This window comes from Ctenopharyngodon idella, chromosome 5, assembly GCF_019924925.1.
Source record: "Ctenopharyngodon idella isolate HZGC_01 chromosome 5, HZGC01, whole genome shotgun sequence".
NCBI lineage: Eukaryota > Metazoa > Chordata > Actinopteri > Cypriniformes > Xenocyprididae > Ctenopharyngodon > Ctenopharyngodon idella.
This window is the reverse complement of record NC_067224.1, coordinates 25,480,234-25,503,973: the sequence shown is the minus strand read 5'-3', so window position 1 is coordinate 25,503,973 and position 23,740 is coordinate 25,480,234. Positions and strand designations below refer to the sequence as shown.

At 36.1% G+C, this 23,740-nt stretch overlaps 2 protein-coding genes across 2 annotated transcripts in view; both read left to right on the top strand.

Moving 5' to 3' along the window:
- The window catches only part of si:ch211-26b3.4 (connector enhancer of kinase suppressor of ras 2), a 45,766-nt gene extending 30,518 nt beyond the window's left edge, over positions 1-15,248 (top strand). The window contains exons 15-23 of the mRNA XM_051892720.1: positions 1,215-1,263; positions 2,029-2,077; positions 2,252-2,424; positions 2,838-2,911; positions 3,125-3,196; positions 3,275-3,345; positions 3,508-3,590; positions 7,092-7,787; positions 12,906-15,248. Of these exons, the coding sequence (XP_051748680.1) occupies positions 1,215-1,263; positions 2,029-2,077; positions 2,252-2,424; positions 2,838-2,911; positions 3,125-3,196; positions 3,275-3,345; positions 3,508-3,590; positions 7,092-7,787; positions 12,906-13,127 (1,489 nt within the window). The 3' untranslated portion in view covers positions 13,128-15,248. The remainder of the gene's footprint in view (positions 1-1,214; positions 1,264-2,028; positions 2,078-2,251; positions 2,425-2,837; positions 2,912-3,124; positions 3,197-3,274; positions 3,346-3,507; positions 3,591-7,091; positions 7,788-12,905) is intronic.
- On the top strand, positions 13,875-23,021 carry apool (apolipoprotein O-like). Its single transcript, XM_051892731.1, has 10 exons — positions 13,875-14,003; positions 15,773-15,809; positions 16,480-16,584; positions 17,289-17,408; positions 19,408-19,462; positions 19,544-19,642; positions 19,731-19,822; positions 19,926-20,024; positions 21,336-22,110; positions 22,613-23,021. The coding sequence occupies exons 2-10, from the start codon at positions 15,798-15,800 to the stop codon at positions 22,699-22,701; spliced, it is 1,446 nt and encodes a 481-aa protein (XP_051748691.1). The 5' UTR covers positions 13,875-14,003; positions 15,773-15,797; the 3' UTR covers positions 22,702-23,021.
- The last annotated feature ends 719 nt before the right edge of the window (positions 23,022-23,740 follow it).

Here is a 23,740-nt window from a genome sequence, read left to right as displayed (position 1 = left end):
GAACAGAATAACCTTCGTTTCTCATTCCTAATAATTGGGCACATTCAGAAAGATTTTCAGAGAAGCAGGTGCTAAACACAGCCAGATGTGTGGGTGCTAAGCAGAGCACAAGGTTTGGTGGATTTCCCCATGTTTTATTTCTATCATTAGTCCTTCTATGGTTGGGATTGACAGTATCAATTCTGCTTCCTCTTAATTACTGTACTGAATAAGATTCAGAACATTAATGTCATTGATGTGTAAATGTGGCTCTTCATGTTAATATTTTAAATTTTTTACATCACAAATACAAAAATTTCAGAATGAGATGTTTTTGGAGATTAGTGCATCATTTTGGTATAATAAACTTTATACCAAAAGATGAAGGAGAGTTTGATTTCTCATGATATCTGAGGTAAAAGATAATGGCTTTCAACTGGTCACTCCAGTTCAAAATGAGCATGTAAAGAGTTTTGTTTGTTGGTGTACAGACTAATAGGATGCTTCTCACAGCTTTGTTTGTGCACAACAGTCAAATCAGTGACAGTCTTAATGAACTGCCATTTATTTATAAATGAGGAACAGAAATTCATTGGCTGCAGTCTTAAAGAGGTTTTTATTTCCTCTGTGACTAAAAGAGTCTGTGGAACGCATCTGTCTAAAGATGGATCGATCTCTGTTTCTCTACTGTTACGATAGATACAGAGAATTAGATAAAAGAGTGTCTTTTGGGTGGCTAAGATTTAGTGTTAAATCCACAGATGTAGAGTGTGTGTGTGTGTACAGGCTTCACTATACTTGTGAGGTCCAAAAATGTCCTAAATATTCAAAAATATCCTCTCTAATGTAGTGAAACCTGTTGAACGCTGACTAGTGAGCTGGACCTCACTAGTTAAAAAGACTTATAAATTGGCCGAATCTTGTTTATATTTAAATCTAGTGTTTTGCACATGACATGGATGTCTATGAGATGACCTCACTATATTGTGAAGCAAACATAAGTGTGTGTGTGTGTGTGTGTTTGAGGGCGTGTATGTGTTTGAGGGTGCGTGATCATGAGCAGCTGTTTCAGTTAGAATCAGTTATGAAGTCAACCTCAAACACCAGCATCCTGTCCATTACCTGTGTCTATGTTTGAGTTAAATAGGCGAGAAAGAAATATTTTATTTTATTATATATCTTTGTTGCAGATGGAATCATAAATTCTCTTTCTCTTTCTCTTTCTCTCTCTGCAGATATGCCAGTTCAGGACTTGATCGACAAGCAGGCGCATCAATGAGGAAGGTAAACCACAAGCACAGTTAACAGCATCGATCTTGGTAACGAGAATACATAGTGTTTGGAACAAGAGCTACAGATACAACTTTAACATTTTCAGTAAAGAAAGGTGATGAAATATGCACCCATTTATATTATTCAGGTTTGGACTTCATACAACTTAAGGTACATTTTAACTTAAGGCACTATTAGACAGGCACAACAAAATATTTATTTTTTTAATGTTTTTGATATTATTTATTATATTATTATATTTAATATTGATTATATTTTTTTTTGAATATTAGATTAAATCATGATTTGTTTAATCAGGGCACTTTGCAGTAATTCGAATTTAACACATATTTATTTGTAATATTTAGATGTACAGAGGGAGCATGATTATCTGTTATAGTACTTAATAACTGATAATTTCCTGCACGCTTTCCTAACTTGCAATGCAAAAAGTATCACAATTTATTCAGCAACATCCTTTGACCTTCAGTAGGCATTTACCACATGATGGGTTCGAAACGTTGCTGAATAAATTGTGATACTTTTTGCAAGTTGGGATACTGTGCAGGACTTCTATATTGAGTTTGGCAATAGCTTTCGCTTCGCCCCTATCAATTATCTGCAGGTCTGCAAGGTTAGTTGTTTATTGATAATGATTTTGATAGAAACCCTCGCGACTTTGGTCTATGAGAATGGCGCAGTTAGGAGCCTTCTGAAACAAGTAATCTATAAAACAGGTTCTATATTTCTTATGTGTCCTTCCTCTCCTCTCTCTAGTCTGTACATTATGCCTCTTTGAGGACCAAGCCCAAGAAGAAAAGCAAAGGTATGTTGATGAGACCCTGGGTTTACTCTGAGCACTTAGGTTGTGTGTTGTATTACACTGTGTTGTGTTTGTCAAGAACAATATAAAGTGCAATTGTATTATCCCAATGTCATCCTGTCATGTGGTTGTCATTTAATATGCTGTGTGTTTGTTTGTGTGTGTGTGTGTGTGTAGGTTCCCTCAGTAGTGCCAGCAGAAGGCGTATTGCCTGCAAAGATCTGGGTCATGGCGACTGTGAAGGTTGGCTATGGAAAAAGAAAGACGCCACCGGCTACTTCACACAGAAATGGAAGAAGTACTGGTTTGTTCTCAAAGACTCCAACCTGTACTGGTACACCAACCAGAACGTAAGCAAACAAACACAATTCTCTTCCCTCTGGTGGTGAAGTCTGTTGGCTGTACGAAAGTGTGTGTGTGTGTGTGTGTGTGTGTGTTTGTGTGTGTGTGTGTGTGTAATGTCCTTTTATGATCCATTTCCACTTTTGGCATCACTGAAAAACCTCATCAACTCCACATCCAGCCAGTTAATTTCGACTATTATTACCAATTACACAATTATTAGCACTTTCAGTACTCGCTACTTTCATTGATGGCCAAGTCACAGGCTCACAATGCTGGTGTGATGTTTAGTTTTCTTGTCCACAAAAATACGTTTGCGTCATATGTTTTCAGTTTCAGAGATGCTGATCTTTGCATTTATGCTAACACCTGCCATAGTTATGATACAGAAATAATTTCTCTTGTTTATTTGTTTGCTCAGGATGAAAAAGCAGAGGGCTTCATCAGTTTGCCAGAGTTTCGGATAGACAGAGCGATTGAGTGCAGGAGGAAACAGTGAGTGTTAGAAGACAACAAGAATCACTCTTTCTCTCTGTTGTGTTGGGTTTGCTGGTTTTGGGGCGGGTCTGTGTTTGAAGCCCATCGGCTAGCGGAATCTGGGTCACTGCGGAACTGCTCATCCTCTTTTACAAACACACACACAGTAATTGATTGTAAACTAGATATTTGTGTCTGAATGTCTCTTTTTCTCTGCCTTTTTTGTTTCAGTGCCTTTAAAGCATGTCATCCCAAAATTAAGAGTTTCTTTTTTGCTACAGATCATTTAGAGGAGATGAACAGGTAAGTGGTTTCAGAGCCCCTTTAGACTTCAGCTCCCCTTCCTGTTATTTCCTCTCATGTCTATGGTTGCTGTTTCAGGTGGATGAATCGTTTAGGCTTGGCTGCAATTGGCTACACGCCTGATGATCCGGTACCACGTCCTGATGAAGGTGAGATCACATCCTGTGATGATATCATAAGCTCACTGAGTCTAGTTTCACTCCAGTCCATTCCATGAATGATTGTACTTGAAGCAGTTGAAAAGCCTAGTCTGAGTATCATAAACTATGTTGTCATGTACATGTGATTCTGATGTCATTTTATTTGTTTAGATTATTGGAGTGAGAGTGACCAGGATGAGGTTGATGGGTCTATGACACTCAAACAGGACTCCACGTACCACCACAACCCCTCTGTGAGTATAAACACATGAACACATGTGCATATATTCAGCCAAAAACACTTTGATTTTCTTTAGCACAGATACATGCATACACAATTTCTACCATCACACTGCCATTATACTGGTTCTGGTGCCTGTTCTCAATTGACATTTAAAAGGGTCGTGAACTGCATTTTTTTATAATTCTCTGAGGTCCACTTATAATGTTATCAAAAAAACATCCTAATTTAGAAGAAATAAGCTATTTTCTATCCTATTTTTGACCATCTCTTTCAAACACTCCATTTTGATAGGCGTGTTGCATTCAAGACTTGGAAGTAAACTCGCACTGCTATGATTGGGTAACAGTTTTGCATATTAAAATGATTTTCAACGTCCTCACCGTTACATGTGTGGAATTTTTTTTAAAACTTCCGATGTTGAAAAATATCTTGTTACATAGTTGAAACATTTGCCAACAATATGCGTATTAAATATGCTTAATAAGTCTTCGTTGTGGCAAATGAAGTTTAAGTATTTGTAGTTACCACAGTTATAATTGACAAAGGATAACTTACAACGTTTCGTGTAAATGGAATTATGAATGAATGTACCACTGTTTGTCACACTGTCGTTCTTATAGGCTATTCATAGTTCATCCTTTTCAATAAAGTGAAAAACGTATACATTGTCATTTGCAGTGTTGTGTTTTAAATAAAATGAAACGTGATGTAATGTCTTACTGATGACAAAACAGATGTTGCTTTTTGAAGCTTTTTTTCAGGATTACAGCGAATGTCTTTAAAGGGTTAGTTCACCCAGAAATTAAATTTCTGTCATTAGGTACTCACCTTTATGTCGTCCCAAACCCGTAAGACCTTTGTTTATCTTCGGAACACAAATTAAGATATTTTTGATGAAATCTAAGGGTTTCTGAACCACACATAGGCAGCAACGTCATTGCACATTTTGAGGTCTAGAAAGGTAGTAAAGACATTGTTAAAATAGTCAATGTGACTGCAGTGGGTCAACCTTAATGTTATGAAAAATAACGACTTTATTTAACATTTTGAACTGTTGTCATACACAGTTTACGTAGGGAATGCAGTGCAGGCTTCCGTGTTTATGTCAGAACGGTGGCTCATTATTGGCCGGCTCCTGCGTCAGCATCACATGCATGTGTTGTGCTGCTCACGTGTATAGCGTCAGCCAATACTGAGCCGGCGTTCTGACATAGAACGGCATTCCCTAAGTAAACTGCGTATGACAACAGTTCAAATTGTTAAATAACGTCTTTATTTTTGTTTTGTTTTTGCGCACAAAAGTATTTGTATCAAAAGTATCATAACATTAAGGTTAACCCACTGTAGTTACGTTGACTATTTTAACAATGTTTTTACTACCTTTCTGGATGTCAAAAGGTGCAATGCCGCTTCTGCCTATGTGTGGATCAGATACCCTCAGATTTCATCAAAAATATCTTAATTTGTGTTCCGAAGATGAACGAAGGTGTTACGGGTTTGGGACGACATGAGGTTGAGTACTTAATGACAGAAATTTCATTTTTGGATAAACTAACCCTTTGTGTCCCCGGATTTAGATCAAAAGAATAACAAAAGCAGTGTTCTCTATGTACTTTCTTCCGTATCCAATAATAATTCAGTGCCTACCCTATAAATGCCGAAGCAAAGGAAAGAACAGCAAATCATAACTATCACAAGTATTCAGTTTGACTGCGGCACTACAGTATAAATACTCAGTACATATCATATGATCTGTATCAGCCAAAGCAATAGTGACACATGATAAAAACACCGTTACTCACACTTTGTGATGCGACATTACTGTCGAATCCAATATAGACGGCACCGCATCATCTTTTATTTTCAATAAAATAATTGTCTATCTGAAATATGTCTCTCTGAAAAGCCTGTGTCGAACTGTCTTGTTTAAAATCGAATACGCAGTAAAATAAACTGAACAACCAAACAGTGTTTAACTGACGTGATCTGACTGGAACTTTGTTAAAATCAAGCTCATCCACGCTTATAATTTTAATGTTAGGATCACAAGGATGGCAATGCGCAAAGACATCTCTATGGTTTAGTTGCTGGAGTAATCCTGTGTTTGCATCTCTCTCATATTTATTACTACATGACATTCGTGAATTAGTGGGCAGGGCTGAAGAGGCAGTGATGTAGAAGTAGGCGTTGATCTTCTGCAGAGGTGGTCTTTCGGGCACTATGACGTAATAATGTGAAAACTGAAACTTACAGGATATTTGTATAGTTCAACTATTGGTTACACTTTATTTTACAGTACCGTAGTTACATTGTAATTACTCAAATAAGTACTGAGTACTATTAATTAACTAAATGTACTTACTATACAGTTACAGTTAGGGTTAGGGTTTGGTTTAGGGTTAGTTACTTGTAATTATGCATAATTTACTGTTATTACTATAGTAAGTACATGTAGTAACATGTAACTATGGCACTGTAGAATAAAGTGTTTCCCAACTATTGTATGTCAAAAGATCAAGGAAAATTCCATTTCTCAGTTCATGACCGCCGACCCGTAGGAGTTAAACCTCAAGTCATGAACCACTGACATCAGACGTCAGGAGCATGTAATGTCTCAAACAAGTTATTTTTTTTTCAATTTAAAGTGCGTATCAAAACTACATGGTACAAAATCAACAAATCTAAACACAAGCACACAGTGCAGTCCCTCATTCATATTCTTATTCACTCCAACCACCTTTTCCCCGTCTGTCTAAAATATTTTTATTGACATGTCATTAAATGTGTCTATTTATATACTGTATTTATATAGAACAATACATTTTTTGTCAACTTTTTATTATAACTACATTAGTTTAGTACATTAGTTTATCAATGTTTTATTTAGAACAAAATTAATATATACACTACTATTCAAATGTTTGGGGTCAGTATGTTTTTTTAGTTAATTAATACTTTTATTAAGGATGCATTCAATTTATCAAAAGTGACAGTTAAAGACATGTATATTAACACACACAAAAAAAATCAGTTTCAAATAAATGCTGTTCTTTGAACTTTATTTTGATCAAAGAATCCTGAACAAAATATATCAGTTTCCACAACTGTTTCCAACATTGATAATAATAAAAAAATGTTTCTTGAGCACCAAATCATCATATTAGAATGATTTCTGAAGGATCATGTGACACTGAAGCTTTGCCATCACAAGAATAAATGATATTTTAAAATATATATTAACATAGAAAACAGTTATTTTATTCAACATGTTTGTTTGTTGCCAATAAATGAAGTAACATAGTCAGTTATGTAATTTTTTTGGCTCACGTCACTGGAAACTTCGGCCGGTTCTGAGAAAGGTTTGCTGAGCCCCGCCCTTCACACCAACACCATACTGGTGGAAAACGTGTAGCAAACTCACTCTGTGGCTTTCTCTGACTATCATCTTATACCTCTAGCTTTTCCACTGATAGTTGACAATGATAATGAGCAGTGATTCTGTTGTCCTCAGGGAACTTCCTCCAGTCCATTTCCTGAGCGTCATTTTTCCAGCGGCTCCACATTCTCGCACTCCTCTGCTGAGGAGTCCCATTCTTCTTGCCGATCCTCCCATCGAGAACGCCGCTCATGGCAGGACCTGATTGAAACCCCCTTGACCAGCACAGGTCTACACTACTTGCAGACTGCAGAAGTGGAGGAGCCATCCCTGCTGTCACCTGACCAGCACCGGCAGGCCACGCTCCCCGCTCAGCGTCGGCGTCCTCTGGAACGTGACGGGCCATTTCCATTGACTGACAGCGAGGAGTCCCGGCCCCGCCATCACACTCACAAGCAGCGCAGCCAGAGCCTCCCGCGCCACCGCGACACACATGGAGGACACTCGCACCGCAGCACTCGTACACACGCGCACACGCACGGCACTCTAAGGCCAAGAACTCATCTCCATGAGGAAGAGGAGGAGGAAGAGGAGGAAAAGCAGGTGAGGAAAGCCAGCAGCAGGAGGCCTGAGAGCGACGAGAAAGTGTCTGACGGCACGGACGGCCTGCAGGAGTTGTACCGATCGCTGGAGCAGGCCAGTCTCTCAGCTTTCGGCCAGCAGAGGCCTTCCACCAAACAAGAGTTCAGACGCTCCTTCATCAAACGCAGCAATGACCCCGCCACAAATGATCGACTGCACCGCATACGGGTTCTCCGCTCCACGCTGAAGGTATGCAAACACAGGAAGCAATGGACCCTTTTCACACTTCAGGGTTTGGAACGTGGAAGTAAATATAACAGGGTAGACTTCTATTAGAAACCCCATCAAATAGAAACCCCATGTGATATTTTGTAAATGTACACAACCGTTGAAAAGTTTGGGGTCAGTCAAGTTTTAATGTTTTTAAAAGAAATCTCTTGTGCTCACCAAGGCTGCATTTATTTGATCAAAAATACAGTAAAACAGTAATATTATGAAGTAGTGTTACAATTTAAAATAACTATTTTCTACTTTTATATATAATTTAAAATGTAATTTATTCCTGTGATGGCAAAGCTGCATTCTCAGCATCATTACTCCAGTCTTCAGTGTCACATGATCCTTCAGAAATCATTCTAATATGCTGATTTGGTGCTCAAGAAACATTTATTATTATCATTATTATTATTATCAATGTTGTAAAAAGTTGTGCTGATTAATGTTAGTCAGATTTCTTTAAAAAAATAGAAAGTTCAAAAGAACAGAATTTATTTAAAATAGAAATGAATTGTAACAATATAAATGTCTGCCAATTCGGATCAATTTAATGCATCCTTGATGAAAGGATGAAGAAAAAGAAGAAAAAACAAGAAAACAATCTTACTGATCCTAAACTTTTGAATGGCAGTGTACATTACAATTTTAATAATGAATATATAAAAAAATATTGCAGAAATGTGTCATCACAGTCTGTGAACAGATCAAAGTTCAAATCTACCAGTTGAATTTAGAGAATCTCTATAAAATCTAGAGGAATCTAATGGGCAATTCTAGAGGATCTTCATAAATATTTAACAAGACTGTAGGAGCTATCTGAAAAGTAAAGAGGACAAGTTATAAACCTCATCAGCTTAGCTCATGAATATTAATTGGGTGGCTTAATGCTTGTTTAGTAGTGTTAACTGATTCTAATTTTTTTCAAAGAAAAATAAAACTTAAATATAATGATTATTTTCCAAAAAATGTGAAAATTTTGAAATTTCTGAAAGCTAAATCAATTACACTTGTTGCTACTCCCCTGCTACCTGATATTTGTTAAAACCTGTTATGCTTCATAAAGCAGATTTTTATGGAAGCTTGTTTCCGCCATGAAATAAAAAATAAAAAAGGTAATTGTAACTTTTTATCTTACAATTCTGACATTTTTTCTCAGAATTGCGAGTTATAAAGTCAGAATTGCGAGTTATAAAGTCAGAACCACAAGTTATAAAGTCAGAATTGTGAGTTATAAAGTCAGAATTGCGAGTTATTAAGTCAAAATTGCGAGTTATAAAGTCATAATTGCGTGATATAAAGTCAGAATTGTGAGTTATAAAGTCAGAATTGTGAGTTATAAAGTCAGAATTGCGAGTTATAAAGTCAGAATTGTGTGATATAAAGTCAGAATTGCAAGTTATAAAGTCAGAATTACGAGTTATAAAGTCAGAATTACATGATATAAAGTCAGAATTGCAAGTTATAAAGTCAGAATTGTGAGATATAAAGTCAGAATTACGTGATATAAAGTCAGAATTACGAGTTATAAAGTCAGAATTACGAGTTATAAAGTCAGAAATATGAGATATAAAGTCAGAATTACGTGATATAAAGTCAGAATTACGAGTTATAAAGTCAGAATTACGTGATATAAAGTCAGAATTGCGTGATATAAAGTCAGAATTACGTGATTTAACGTCAGAATTGCGAGTTATAAAGTCAGAATTACGAGTTATAAAGTCAGAATTGCGAGTTATAAAGTCAGAATTACATGATATAAAGTCAGAATTGTGAGTTATAAAGTCAGAATTACGTGATATAAAGTCAGAATTGCGAGTTATAAAGTCAGAATTACATGATATAAAGTCAGAATTGTGAGTTATAAAGTCAGAATTACTTGATATAAAGTCAGAATTACGTGATATAAAGTCAGAATTACATGATATAAAGTCAGAATTGTGAGTTATAAAGTCAGAATTACTTGATATAAAGTCAGAATTACGTGATATAAAGTCAGAATTACGTGATATAAAGTCAGAATTACATGATATAAAGTCAGAATTACGTGATATAAAGTCAGAATTGCGAGTTATAAAGTCAGAATTACATGATATAAAGTCAGAATTGTGAGTTATAAAGTCAGAATTACGTGATATAAAGTCAGAATTGTGAGTTATAAAGTCAGAATTGCGAGTTATAAAGTCAGAATTGTGTGATATAAAGTCAGAATTGCAAGTTATAAAGTCAGAATTACGAGTTATAAAGTCAGAATTACATGATATAAAGTCAGAATTGCAAGTTATAAAGTCAGAATTGTGAGATATAAAGTCAGAATTACGTGATATAAAGTCAGAATTACGAGTTATAAAGTCAGAATTACGAGTTATAAAGTCAGAAATATGAGATATAAAGTCAGAATTACGTGATATAAAGTCAGAATTACGAGTTATAAAGTCAGAATTACGTGATATAAAGTCAGAATTGCGAGTTATAAAGTCAGAAATATGAGATATAAAGTCAGAATTACGTGATATAAAGTCAGAATTACGAGTTATAAAGTCAGAATTACGTGATATAAAGTCAGAATTGCGAGTTATAAAGTCAGAATTGTGAGATATAAAGTCAGAATTACGTGATATAAAGTCAGAATTACGAGTTATAAAGTCAGAATTACGTGATATAAAGTCAGAATTGCGAGTTATAAAGTCAGAAATACGAGATATAAAGTCAGAATTACGTGATATAAAGTCAGAATTACGAGTTATAAAGTCAGAATTACGTGATATAAAGTCAGAATTGCGTGATATAAAGTCAGAATTACGTGATTTAACGTCAGAATTGCGAGTTATAAAGTCAGAATTACGAGTTATAAAGTCAGAATTGCGAGTTATAAAGTCAGAATTACATGATATAAAGTCAGAATTGTGAGTTATAAAGTCAGAATTACGTGATATAAAGTCAGAATTGCGAGTTATAAAGTCAGAATTACATGATATAAAGTCAGAATTGTGAGTTATAAAGTCAGAATTACTTGATATAAAGTCAGAATTACGTGATATAAAGTCAGAATTACATGATATAAAGTCAGAATTGTGAGTTATAAAGTCAGAATTACTTGATATAAAGTCAGAATTACGTGATATAAAGTCAGAATTACGTGATATAAAGTCAGAATTACATGATATAAAGTCAGAATTACGTGATATAAAGTCAGAATTGCGAATTATAAAGTCAGAATTACATGATATAAAGTCAGAATTGTGAGTTATAAAGTCAGAATTACGTGATATAAAGTCAGAATTGTGAGTTATAAAGTCAGAATTGCGAGTTATAAAGTCAGAATTGTGTGATATAAAGTCAGAATTGCAAGTTATAAAGTCAGAATTACGAGTTATAAAGTCAGAATTACATGATATAAAGTCAGAATTGCAAGTTATAAAGTCAGAATTGTGAGATATAAAGTCAGAATTACGTGATATAAAGTCAGAATTACGAGTTATAAAGTCAGAATTACGAGTTATAAAGTCAGAAATATGAGATATAAAGTCAGAATTACGTGATATAAAGTCAGAATTACGAGTTATAAAGTCAGAATTACGTGATATAAAGTCAGAATTGCGAGTTATAAAGTCAGAAATATGAGATATAAAGTCAGAATTACGTGATATAAAGTCAGAATTACGAGTTATAAAGTCAGAATTACGTGATATAAAGTCAGAATTGCGAGTTATAAAGTCAGAATTGTGAGATATAAAGTCAGAATTACGTGATATAAAGTCAGAATTACGAGTTATAAAGTCAGAATTACGTGATATAAAGTCAGAATTGCGAGTTATAAAGTCAGAAATATGAGATATAAAGTCAGAATTACGTGATTTAAAGTCAGAATTACGAGTTATAAAGTCAGAATTACGTGATATAAAGTCAGAATTGCGTGATATAAAGTCAGAATTACGTGATTTAACGTCAGAATTGCGAGTTATAAAGTCAGAATTACGAGTTATAAAGTCAGAATTGCGAGTTATAAAGTCAGAATTACATGATATAAAGTCAGAATTGTGAGTTATAAAGTCAGAATTACGTGATATAAAGTCAGAATTGCGAGTTATAAAGTCAGAATTACATGATATAAAGTCAGAATTGTGAGTTATAAAGTCAGAATTACTTGATATAAAGTCAGAATTACGTGATATAAAGTCAGAATTACATGATATAAAGTCAGAATTGTGAGTTATAAAGTCAGAATTACTTGATATAAAGTCAGAATTACGTGATATAAAGTCAGAATTACGTGATATAAAGTCAGAATTACATGATATAAAGTCAGAATTACGTGATATAAAGTCAGAATTGCGAGTTATAAAGTCAGAATTACATGATATAAAGTCAGAATTGTGAGTTATAAAGTCAGAATTACTTGATATAAAGTCAGAATTACGTGATATAAAGTCAGAATTACGTGATATAAAGTCAGAATTACATGATATAAAGTCAGAATTACGTGATATAAAGTCAGAATTGCGAGTTATAAAGTCAGAATTACATGATATAAAGTCAGAATTGTGAGTTATAAAGTCAGAATTACGTGATATAAAGTCAGAATTGCGAGTTATAAAGTCAGAATTACTTGATATAAAGTCAGAATTACGTGATATAAAGTCAGAATTACATGATATAAATTCAGAATTGCAAGTTATAAAGTCAGAATTGTGAGATATAAACTCGCAGTTGCTTGTTATAATGTCCAATTTTGAGGTGATAAAGACTGACGTTTTTTTATATTTTATATTTATATGTTATAGTTTATATCTCACAATTCTGACTTTATAACTCGCAATTGCATGTTATAAAGTCAGAATTGCAAGATATGAACTCACAATTCTGCAAACTCGCAATTACGAGAAAAAAAGTCTGAATTGTGAGAAAAAGTCGCAATTATCTTTTTTTTTTTTTTTTTATTTAGTGGCGGAAACAAGTATCCATAAATTTTTGACGTTTCTATAGCTTAAAGAATTTCAAACACTTCAGCCAATCAGATGCTATTTGTACAAAGAATGAATTGAGCATCTCGTGTTCTGAATCATCTCTCTCTCTCCTCCCCGTCACCTACAGGCAAAGGAGGGCGACTTGGCGATAATCAGTCAGGTGCTAGACGATCCTTGTTTGACCTCAAGGAAGTTTCGTGAATGGAAGCAACGTAACCACGAGCTCTTCCTGGATATCTGTGAGTTCAGCTCTGCCCCATTGGAACCGCCCAGCGATTCCAACGACCTTTCACCTCTCTCGCCAACGCTGATGATGCACACTCACTCTTTCATAGAAACGCACGTGTGAAACACTGTCACGCACCCGCACGACTAACAAACAGTCACATGCTGAAAATACAGACATAAAGGTATATGAATAACCTGAGTTGTGCGTTTCAAACCCACACACACACACACACACACTTTGAAAAACACTGTGGATCCAGACTGTCTTCACTTTTTCCTTGACGGATGACCTGATACTGCCCTCCTCCCGATCGTGAGTGACACCAGATCAAACCAATACACTGTAAGATCAATGTCAAAGAAGTGACCCAGCCTCCAGAACTACTGCAGACAGACACGCAGGCACTGACACCGGAAGGTGACTCAAACTGCTCATCATGGAGGCGAAAGTGTTACCTGCACATCTACGGCTCATTGCAAACTCTGTACAGTAGATTTCATCACGGCCACATTTTGAGACAGATGGAAGAAAGGCCCTGTGAGGTGCCCGCTGCATGCCTGAAGAATCATCTTTTCAGATTAATTGACCACCAGTTGAACAAAATAGGACCGTATATAAAAACGAATCTCTTATTTTTGCCTCTGATTGGAGTAAAAAAACAAATCTTTTTTTATATCTTCTGAAGATTTTGTTCACTTGTTTATTTGATTTTTTTTCCTTCCCTCGGAATGCTGCAGGAAGAGCACTCATGTAGCCATGGGCAACAGGCTTCACTCTGTTACCAAGCAACACCGCCCTACTGTGTTACTCTATACAACTCTCGAAGCAAGCAAGAGTGTTGGAAAGTGTGTGTGTGTGTGCGTATGTGTGTGTGTGTGTGCGTGTGTACTAGAGAAATGAGAGAAAGAAAGCGAGTCAGATGGATGCAGAAGAGTCTCTTTTTGAGAGTTTGATGACATTTGTGTTCGCATATGGGAAAAGATGAACTCCTGGCAGGTAGTAACGTGTTTAATTTGGCTTCTTTAGAATATTTATATTATAGCTAAACTCATGCATGGTTTAAAAAAGTATTACTATATGCTATCAGGCCAGAGAACAGTCTGTATATAAGAACATATTATTTGCATAGCTGCATCCTCTGTTTAAAACTGTGAATTGTACTCGTGAATGCAATCTTTTGACTCTGCAAACGCAGGACCTTTCTACTCTCTATTTTTTTCTACAAAAAAAAGACAACAAAAGATGAAAAGCTTTGCTTCTCTGATGTTATGACTGTTTTTGCTTGTTTCCGGGTCTTTGCTGGTCATTACCTCTGAGCTATGGGCTACATTCAGGTTGTTAGTTTCTGTTTGCTAATGTACGTGTCCCTTAGACAGACTCCACTAGCCTCAAGCGAACGTTTTATTCCCTTTTGCAATTCTGGACGTCAGCGGCTCAGGATTCTAGAACTGGATAAAGTAAAATGGGAGAGAATTTGAGGTTAAAATACAAAGAAATCAATTGGTTCATTCCCGGCTGTGGAGTGCAAAACGTACCCCTGCTAAATGTTGTGTGTGTGTATGTGTGTGCGTCTTCTCATTTTGTCCACATTAAAAAGTCATCGAGACACATTGTTTTTTAATGCAGCCCTGCATATGTGCTCAGTGTTACAGTTATGTCACTTTTTAGAATCTGGTGGGATGTATTTTAATTGAATAGAATGTACTTATTCAATGGCTTGTTAATTGTAAATTTCATTGGAACAAACGCACACACACTACCCACAAAGACTTTCATGTCCGTGGTCGATGCTTTCTTACCAAAGCGAGTCTCAAAATTACATCTGCCCGTTACTGTTACCGTTTTAATGATTCATTTATGTAGAATGTTGGTTACACTTTACTGTGTTTCATCTCATGGTGTGTGTGTGTGTGTGTGTATGTGAGTGTGAGTGTTATCCAGGCCATCGGGGTTTCACTGTGGTTTTAAGGGCATGTCCCCCCCTCTCTCCCCCACACGGCTATGCTGTATAAGGTGTAAGTTGCACTGCAACATTGAGACGGAACATATTGCTCTTTTTTCAAGGTTTTCTTTCAAAAATTTCCCCTTCTGTATATTAAAACACCAGGAAGAGCCTGATATTTATTCACAGTATTATTCAAAGCTAACCCTCTTTGCTTTCAGAAATATAAATACATATATAAATATATATAATACAGATTGTAAAATGTTAAACTAATAAACTGAGTTCTCTGCACTCTGCATTTGTGTGTTGTGTGATGCTTCCAATGTCCAGTGAAATCACAAGCTGAAATGCATCTGTATGTACCTCATTTCTGCTGCACATCCACTGACATGCAATACCAATTTCACTTGGTTTATCAAAGCGATCAGTTTTGATAAGTTTCTTGTCAACCGCAATAATCTTACCACCTAACCGACATCATATAGATTTTAGTATAGATTATCTGTACATTCTAATTTAATTTAATTTATTTTAATTAAACTTTTGTTCTCCCACTTCTAAAATCAAAATTTAACACTTGATTACTTACCGTTGTCTCTGCACATTACACTGCAATGGGGCCTACACGAATTGTGCAGCCTATATATCTTCAAATACCCCATTTACCAAGCCCATGGAAGCTCGGTTTGCTTTAATAATAATAACAATAATAATAAAATCAGTAGTAATAAAAATAGTTGTTATTATTAATATGAGAAAGCCTATCAGGAATATTCTCTCGCGCTTTGAGGGCTTTCATGACTCCTCCTGCTTTCCGTAGTGAGACTGAAGGGGGCGGGACCGGCATGGCGGCCAAGGTGAGTTTCTCTTCCAACTGAGTTAGTTCAAATGATCATGTGTATTCTTTTATAGTATGTCCATTCAGCAGCAGAGTATCACACCTCTTGTCAAGTATCATTTCTAATGAGTTGCATGATGCAGCTGTTAATCAGAGCGTGAGCACGGTGTTTGTTAAACCAGAGCGAAGAACATGCTCCTAAACTCTCACACACTAATATTCTTTTTGAGGCACCTGTCTCTAGACAGGCAGCTGACTAGTTTTTGACATGCTCACTTTCTGTCGCTCAGGAGACTGACAAGACAGCTTTTGGTTTAGGATTATTACACGCTGTAAAGCGTCTTCTCTTGCATCAGTCCATTAAACTAATACAGATAATGTGCTTAAGGGAAGATCAAGACGCTGAAAGGGGGAAAACTAGGACAAAGCTGATTATTGTACTACAAAAATGTTATTATATATTATTATAGTTATATGTTATAATTATTATAGCTATATGTTATTATACTACAAACATGTTCACTGAAAACTACACAACACATACAAAAGGTACCATCATATTACCATGTTTTTGGACAACATGGTAGTCACATGTAAGTCCTATGGTATATGCAGTACTTCAGTGTGATGGTATTATGGTCAACCACTGAAGTGAGTCTGTAATAATAAAATATTTTGTTGACCCTCAGATTCTGAAGTATGCAGTGCTTCCTGCTGCTGTGGTGGGTTTGGGCTCACTCAGAATTTATTCCATGAATGAGAAAAAAAACGAGGAGCTAATATCTCCAAGAGAGGTAAGAAAAGTATACACCATACTATTAGCAGTGTTTTTTATGTTAATTTCACCGTGTGACTTGCTACATTTGCCAAAATGGATGAACAAAAATGTAACACTGCTGTTTTGAAATGTTTATAAGAAGTGATTAAGTACACTATCATTTAAATGTTTGTGGACAGTAAGTTTTGTTGTTGGTGGTGTTTTTTTTTTTTGTTTTTTTTAGAATATTGATCAAAAGAGACAAATATTTATAATGTTACAAAATACTGTTTTTTTAAAATAAATCCTGGAAAATATATATATTGCGTTTTACACAAAAATATTAAGCAACAACTGTTTTCAACATTGATAATAGTAAGAAATGTTTCTTGAGCAGCAAATCAGCATATTAGAATGATTTATGAAGGATCATGTGACACTGAAGATTGGAGTAATGATGCTGTAAATTCAGCTTTGCCATCACAGGAATAAATTACATTTTAAAATATATTCAAACATAAATATATTCATTTTTAAATTGTAATAATATTTCACAATATTACTGTTTTTACTGCTTTTGATCAAATAAATGCAGCCTTGATGAGTGTAAGAGACTTCTTTCAAAAACATTTAAAAAATGTTAGACCCCATTCTTTTGAACAATAGTGTATTAGTGTGTGAAGTAATGCATATGTTAAATATATCACCATGGCCTCTATTTCTTTTTCTGCCTCTGTCCAGTTATCTATCTACTCCCCAGATGCTCCTGCTGTGCAGTTTGTGGAAGAGCAGCCTGGAGTAGTGCAGACAGGGCTGGGGACCGTGAGGGTGGGCCTGCAGTCGTATGTCAGAGCTGTGCAGGTCTGATACACATGCTGTCCTGTCATAATTTGATAATAAATTAGTTTGTCATTAGCCATGTTTCCATCCACCTTTTTTTATGCAAATGTTTGGAGAGATTCGTATGGAAGCCCGTTTCCGCCACAGTAAAGTAAAAAATATGATTCTTTAAGTCATAATATTGAGAAACTTTCTCATAATGACTTACTATGTCATAATAATGAGAAACTTTCTCGTAATAATGACTTAGTATCTCATAATAATGAGAAACTTTCTTATAATAATGACTTAGTTTCTCATAATAACGAGAAACTTTCTCATAATAAATGAGAAACTTCTACGCATGCGCAGAGCAGCGGAGCAGAAGGGCGTGGCACGCTAGCGACATCCGCTGGTCAAAGTCTCGTAAATGCGAGAACAGCAAACATGGCACGTTATGCAAAACGGTTGTTTTCGTTAAAGTAATCTACAAAGTGCAGTCTATCTATAGTATCATTAAATAACATCAGTTATTATAAATTATCAGTATATCTTCAATACTTTTCCATGCGCACGAGAAGTTGGAACGCAAAGTGGTTTCCGTGGTAACGGTGGAAACTGTTGCATGAACGCGACGGCTTACAAAACTATCAGATTGACGAAGGAATATGACATGTATTCGTTAAGTTTAAGTGCAACGTCTTCATAAAATGTGTGGGTTTATGTGTTAACGTTAACACGTATTTCGCGGATGAGTCTAGGCCATTTGATGTGCAGGTTTGCCTAGACAAGGCGCTGGAAAGCTTTTCTAATATAAACCGGGTCCTAAAGCAATTGCCCAGTCATAAACCTTCATTCCAGTGATATTCCGACAGAAAACACATTTTAAGATGTTTATGACTCATTAGAATGTATGCAAAAGACAGCTTTCCAGGTGAAGCGTTCTTTAACAGACTTGGATATGTAGGTGTGTGCTGTCTTATTCCTCCATCTGTTTGAAATCCATGGATCACCACTCTGTGTTTCTGCTTGTTCATACACAAAAATACAAATGAATGTTACAAATGAATAAACGACTATATCCCGTCTCATAGGCTACTGATAATTTATCAATAATGTTATTTATTTAATGATATTATAGATTACACTTTTGCAGAACGTGCCATGGTTGCGGAGTTATCGCATTTGACCAGCGGATGTCGCTAGCGTGTCACTGCTCCGCTGCTTTGCGCATGCGTAGAAGTTTCTCATTATTATGAGAAACTAGGTCATTATTACGAGAAAGTTTCTCAATATTATGAGAAAGTCATTATTATGACTTACAGAACTATATTTTTTTACTCAATTGTGGCGGAAACGGGCTTCCATAGATTCGCATTAATTCTAAAAATGTGCATACAAATCTTATGCGCTTGAGTCAGATCATTTTTTTTATCTAATAAGAAGACATGTCATGCACATAAACTACAATGGAAACACATTTACAGAATAAATCCCTCGATGTACAACAAAAAACTCCTGTGATTTTGCCTCATCAGTGGATATGACTGGATAACTGGTCTAACCAGTGGATCAGTTTTATTGCACAGCATCTCAAATGTTGGTTTAGTTATTCTGAATTGCCTGTGCCCAAGTCTGTCATCAGAATGATTTTGTATAATGACCTCCCAGAACCACCTCACACGATTGCGTTCACAAACACCAGGCATCAGAACGCAAGATAGCATGACAGCATTTATTGTGTTTTATCTGTCCGCTCTGAGACACAAGTCATTTATGATGTAGGAAAATAGATCCAATTGCAGCAACTTCCATTTTCATTACAGATAATTTGCGCCAATTTCCCAGGAAGAGACGATTTTGTTCTCTTGAACACATGGGATGGAAACGGTGCTTTATTTGCAAAAGTTCTATGCTATATTCCAAATTTGCGTATAAGTTAATTTCGCAACTTTGGATGGAAACATACCTATTGTTAGATAATTGAAGTAGTGTAAGTTTATTAAGGATTATCTATTATTATTCTCTCTTCTTTTAACAGAGCGCCTTCACTTCAGTCAAAGTAGGAGTGATATCTGTTTACCAGGCCGGGCAAGGTGAGCCTGACGTGCACGATTGAGCAAGAGCCATGAAATGTCCGTAAACCTGACCTTTAACCCCTGACATTCTCATTTTAGACACGTATCACTTCCTTCGAGATCCACCCCCTGGCTTCCTGCCTAGAGTGGGTGTCATCGGTGTGTCCGGTTTGGGTGGCCTGATTCTGGCACGCAAGGGTATGCTGAGTGTGCGGTTACTGCATGTTGTTTTACTGTTTAAATCGATTAGGAAGCAGCATCTGTGTGTATGTGTGCTTTTGCCTAGGCTCTCGTTTAAAGAGGATTGTCGTGCCTCTTGGACTGGCTACTGCTGGTACTGCAGTATGTTACCCCACGCAGACTGTAGCAGTCCTGAAGGTACATTCTTTCTCTCTCTCAAAAAAAATAACCCAACCTATAAAATCTTTTCTCCTATCATCTTAAATATATTTCTCCTTTATTTTTGCTGTTTTTCTTATAGATCACAGGTAAAAAGGTGTATACTGTCAGTTCATCTGTTGCTTCAATGTTGAAATCCAAACCAAAGGAAGATGTCATCATGCCTGCTGTTAGTGTGGAGGTAATATACAAATTTCATATTAAAACCAAGTTATGTTGGTTTTTATAGTAAATATTGCAAATTTAGAGAAGTCTCTGCTAAATTAATAAATGCAAATGCAAAAATAAGGATCTTAAAGTTGGCATTATTTTCTAAATGTTGTTGATCTTACTGTAAACAATTCATCCGTGCATTTTGAACTTGTAATTTTTGATTTAAGTGTCAATTCGAACATCCAGTAAAAAGACAGACTTCTCTGGTGACATGCTGGACTTCTCCAAACATTTTTTTTCTGCTTAAACCCCGGATCTTTCTTATATTTGACTAGAAGCTTCTGTCTCCACAATCAACTGATGGATAGATCCAATTCCCAGCCCAACATTTTTTCGTTTTTGATAATCTGTTTCACAATATGGAAGAGAAATTCTGTTGCTACTTTAAAGGATTAGTCCACTTTTAAATTAAAATTTCCTGATAATTTACTCACCCCCATGTCATCTAAGATGTCCATGTCCTTCTTTCTTCAGTCGAAAAGAAGTGAAGGTTTTTGAGGAAAACATTTGAGGATTTTTCTCCATATAGTGGACTTCAATGGTCTCCAAATGGTTGAAGGTAAAAATTACAGTTTCAGTGCAGCTTCAAAGGGCTTTAAAAGATACCAGATGAGGAATAATCTAGAGAAACGATCAGTCATTTTCTAAAATTTTTTAAATGTATATACTTTATATAAACAAATGATCGCCTTCAAGTGGTTCCGCCTAAACCGCACTTAGGACTGTATGTCCTACACCTTCCCTATTCTACTTACAGAAAAAACAGAACCCAGGGCCACGTTCATTCCGTAAGTTGAATAGGGAAGGTGTAGGACATTCAGCGTAAGCTTTTTGAAGAATACGGAAGTGCGGTTTTGGCGGAACCACTTGAAGGCGATCATTTGTTTATATAAAGCATATACATTTAATTTTTTTTTTCGAAAATGACCGATCGTTTCGCTAGATAAGACCCTTATTCCTCGTCTGATATCGTTTAAAGCCCTTTGAAGCTGCACTGAAAGTGTAATTTTTACATTTAACCGCTAGGAGACCATTGAAGTCCACTATAGAGAAAAATCTACGAATGTTTTCCTCAAAAACCTTCATTTCTTTTCGACTGAAGAAAGAAATACATAAACATCTTGGATGACATGGGGGTGAGTAAATTATCATGAAATTTTAAAAACTTCAAAAATTAAGTTGCATACTTTATAAGAGTAGCCAATTAGCCTGTCAAGATAATTTTGCATATATTTTACTCTAATTTAATTTTTTTTTAAATTTTTTTTTTTATTTACAGTCTGCTGCTACAGTAACGAGCCCAGATACAGAATCACCCGTTAAGGCACTTTCTGAACTCTCACCCGAGTTTGAGCCGGCCCCTGCTGTTTCAGATGAGGAAGTTACACCAATATCCAAAGCTGAATCAGTGGAGTTATCCTCACTAGCTGATATTGTATCAAAAGATGCTGTAGAACCTCCTTCTATTGTTGATTTAACAACTGGAATTGCTTCCCCACTCTCTGAACCTGAATCTCCCCCTGCTCTTAAGACTGCCCCAGTTACAGAAACTTCCCCTGAACCTGTTGATGGTACAGTCCGAGATGCAGAATCCACCCCTGAATCTACCCTGGAGCCTGTTGCTGAAACTGTCAAAGAAAGCACCCCTGAGCCCCCTCTTCCAGAGCCTGTGGTCAAAACTGCCCTAGAAGCACCAGCTGCTGACTGTATTGTAGACACTGCTTCTGAGCCAACACTTTCCGCTGAAACAGATGTTACTTCTCTTGCGGAGTCTGATCCTGAAATTGTCCCAGAATCTGCCCCTGCTAGTCCAGAACTTGAAGACCCTGTACCTACAGTTGTTATAGAAGAGGCTACGCCCTCAACTACATCTACAATAGAGGAAACCACACCCCCTGAACCCATCCTTCCTGAAGAAGCCACCCCAACCACAGTAGATGACGAACCTGCTTCTGTTTCCCCGCCCCTGGCTGAAGAAGCTATTCCTCTGACTCCTCCCCCAGCTGAAGAGGCCCCGCTTTCATCTGAACCTCCTGTAGTTGAGCCAGCCACAGGTGAGAGAACTTTTATTATTTATTTTTTAATATTCCTAATGTAGCCTTCTTAGGAAATTCCTGTGGAATAAAATGGATGAATTGATCAATTTCATTTTAGTACCTGACAAGGGTTAATTAAGAGCAAAATATGCACAGTAAGTGTGTAATTTATACTTTATATATTTTATATATATTTTTATTTGATCATTCTCCTGCTCCTACACAGTTGTTTGGTCATGCATTTATTTGAAATAGAAATGTTTTATAACTGTATAAAAGTCTTTACTGTCACTTTTGATCAATTTAATGCATCCTTTTTAAATAAAAGTATTAATAAAAAAGTCTTTCTGACTCCAAACCAGTTTATACTGGTCAGTAAATACCACGTTTGTTTAATTATGACATTTTGGTGCTGCATCAATTAATATGCAACTTCATGTGTATCTTGCAAATACAATCATTCAGCATAAGCACATCCTTTTCTCCACATACTAATATCTCCCCTCTCTTTTTATCTTAGTGAAGTCACGTTTTGTTCCTGACCCTTCTCTGCTTGATCATGGCCAGTCTAATCCAGAGGACGCAGACATGTACAGCACACGGAGCTGAATGAGCAACAGAGTAACAGTGCAGCAGAGAGAAAGTTGGAAATGATGAGATGTTTTAATGTGCCATGTTTCCAGCAGAGTTTAAACATTTTGTAATTAGGTTTTACCAATTATGTGATGTGGTAAAGAAGGTAATTCTATGTTTCTTTCTTTCTGTGATGGTTCACTCTTATTCTTACCTCAGCAGGGAAATCAAACACACACAAGGCCACATTTCTGTGTTAGCACATGTTGTCTACACATAGTAGCTTTTTCTCAGTGTAACACTATGAAGAAAAATCCAGGGTTACAGTATTTTAATAAAAAGCCTGTGGTCCCTTAGTCTCATCTCCAGGTTTATTTCTGACCTAAGTTCCTGTAGCAACAGTAAGTTTGTGTTCGTTTTATACCGTTAAAAATTATTTTTAAAACTGGACCACACTTATTTTTATATGAACAAAAACATTCAACATGTACATGTGTATTTTCTAAAAATGCATTTTACAGGGGATAGGAATAGGATAGAATATATAAAGCTTCATCCACTCATTCTTGTAATCAGACTCTATTTGTTTGAAAAGTTGAAAAAATGTAACTAAAATTATCTGTGCCGTTAATCTGTCTTGACCATTTCAAAATATGTGTTAACGCTGCATCTTTAATTTTACAAGGGCTTTTCACGCTGTGCTTAGCGTCGTTCTTAACCGCGGGTAAAGAAACGAGTCACACTTGTAATTCAGAAGAGGGGTTCGTACCACTTTCACCCAGGGTTATGAAGCACCAATTTTCCGTTTTTAACACCACATTGTGTTGCCAAAAGTGTACAACGTGAAACTGCAGAATGTTACGGTTAGACGCTTAGCAACAGACAGCCAATCGCTTTCCTCATTCACGTGCTTTAGCCAGTCACACAAACACTGCTTGTATGAATGTTTGAGGGGAAAAGTGACAGAAAAAAAGTGACACTATCTCTATGTTCTTCTGCACTAGAAGCTCCTGTCACCAAGACAAATTCCTTGTGTGTAAACATACTTGAACTCTTGATTCTGAAAACACGTGAA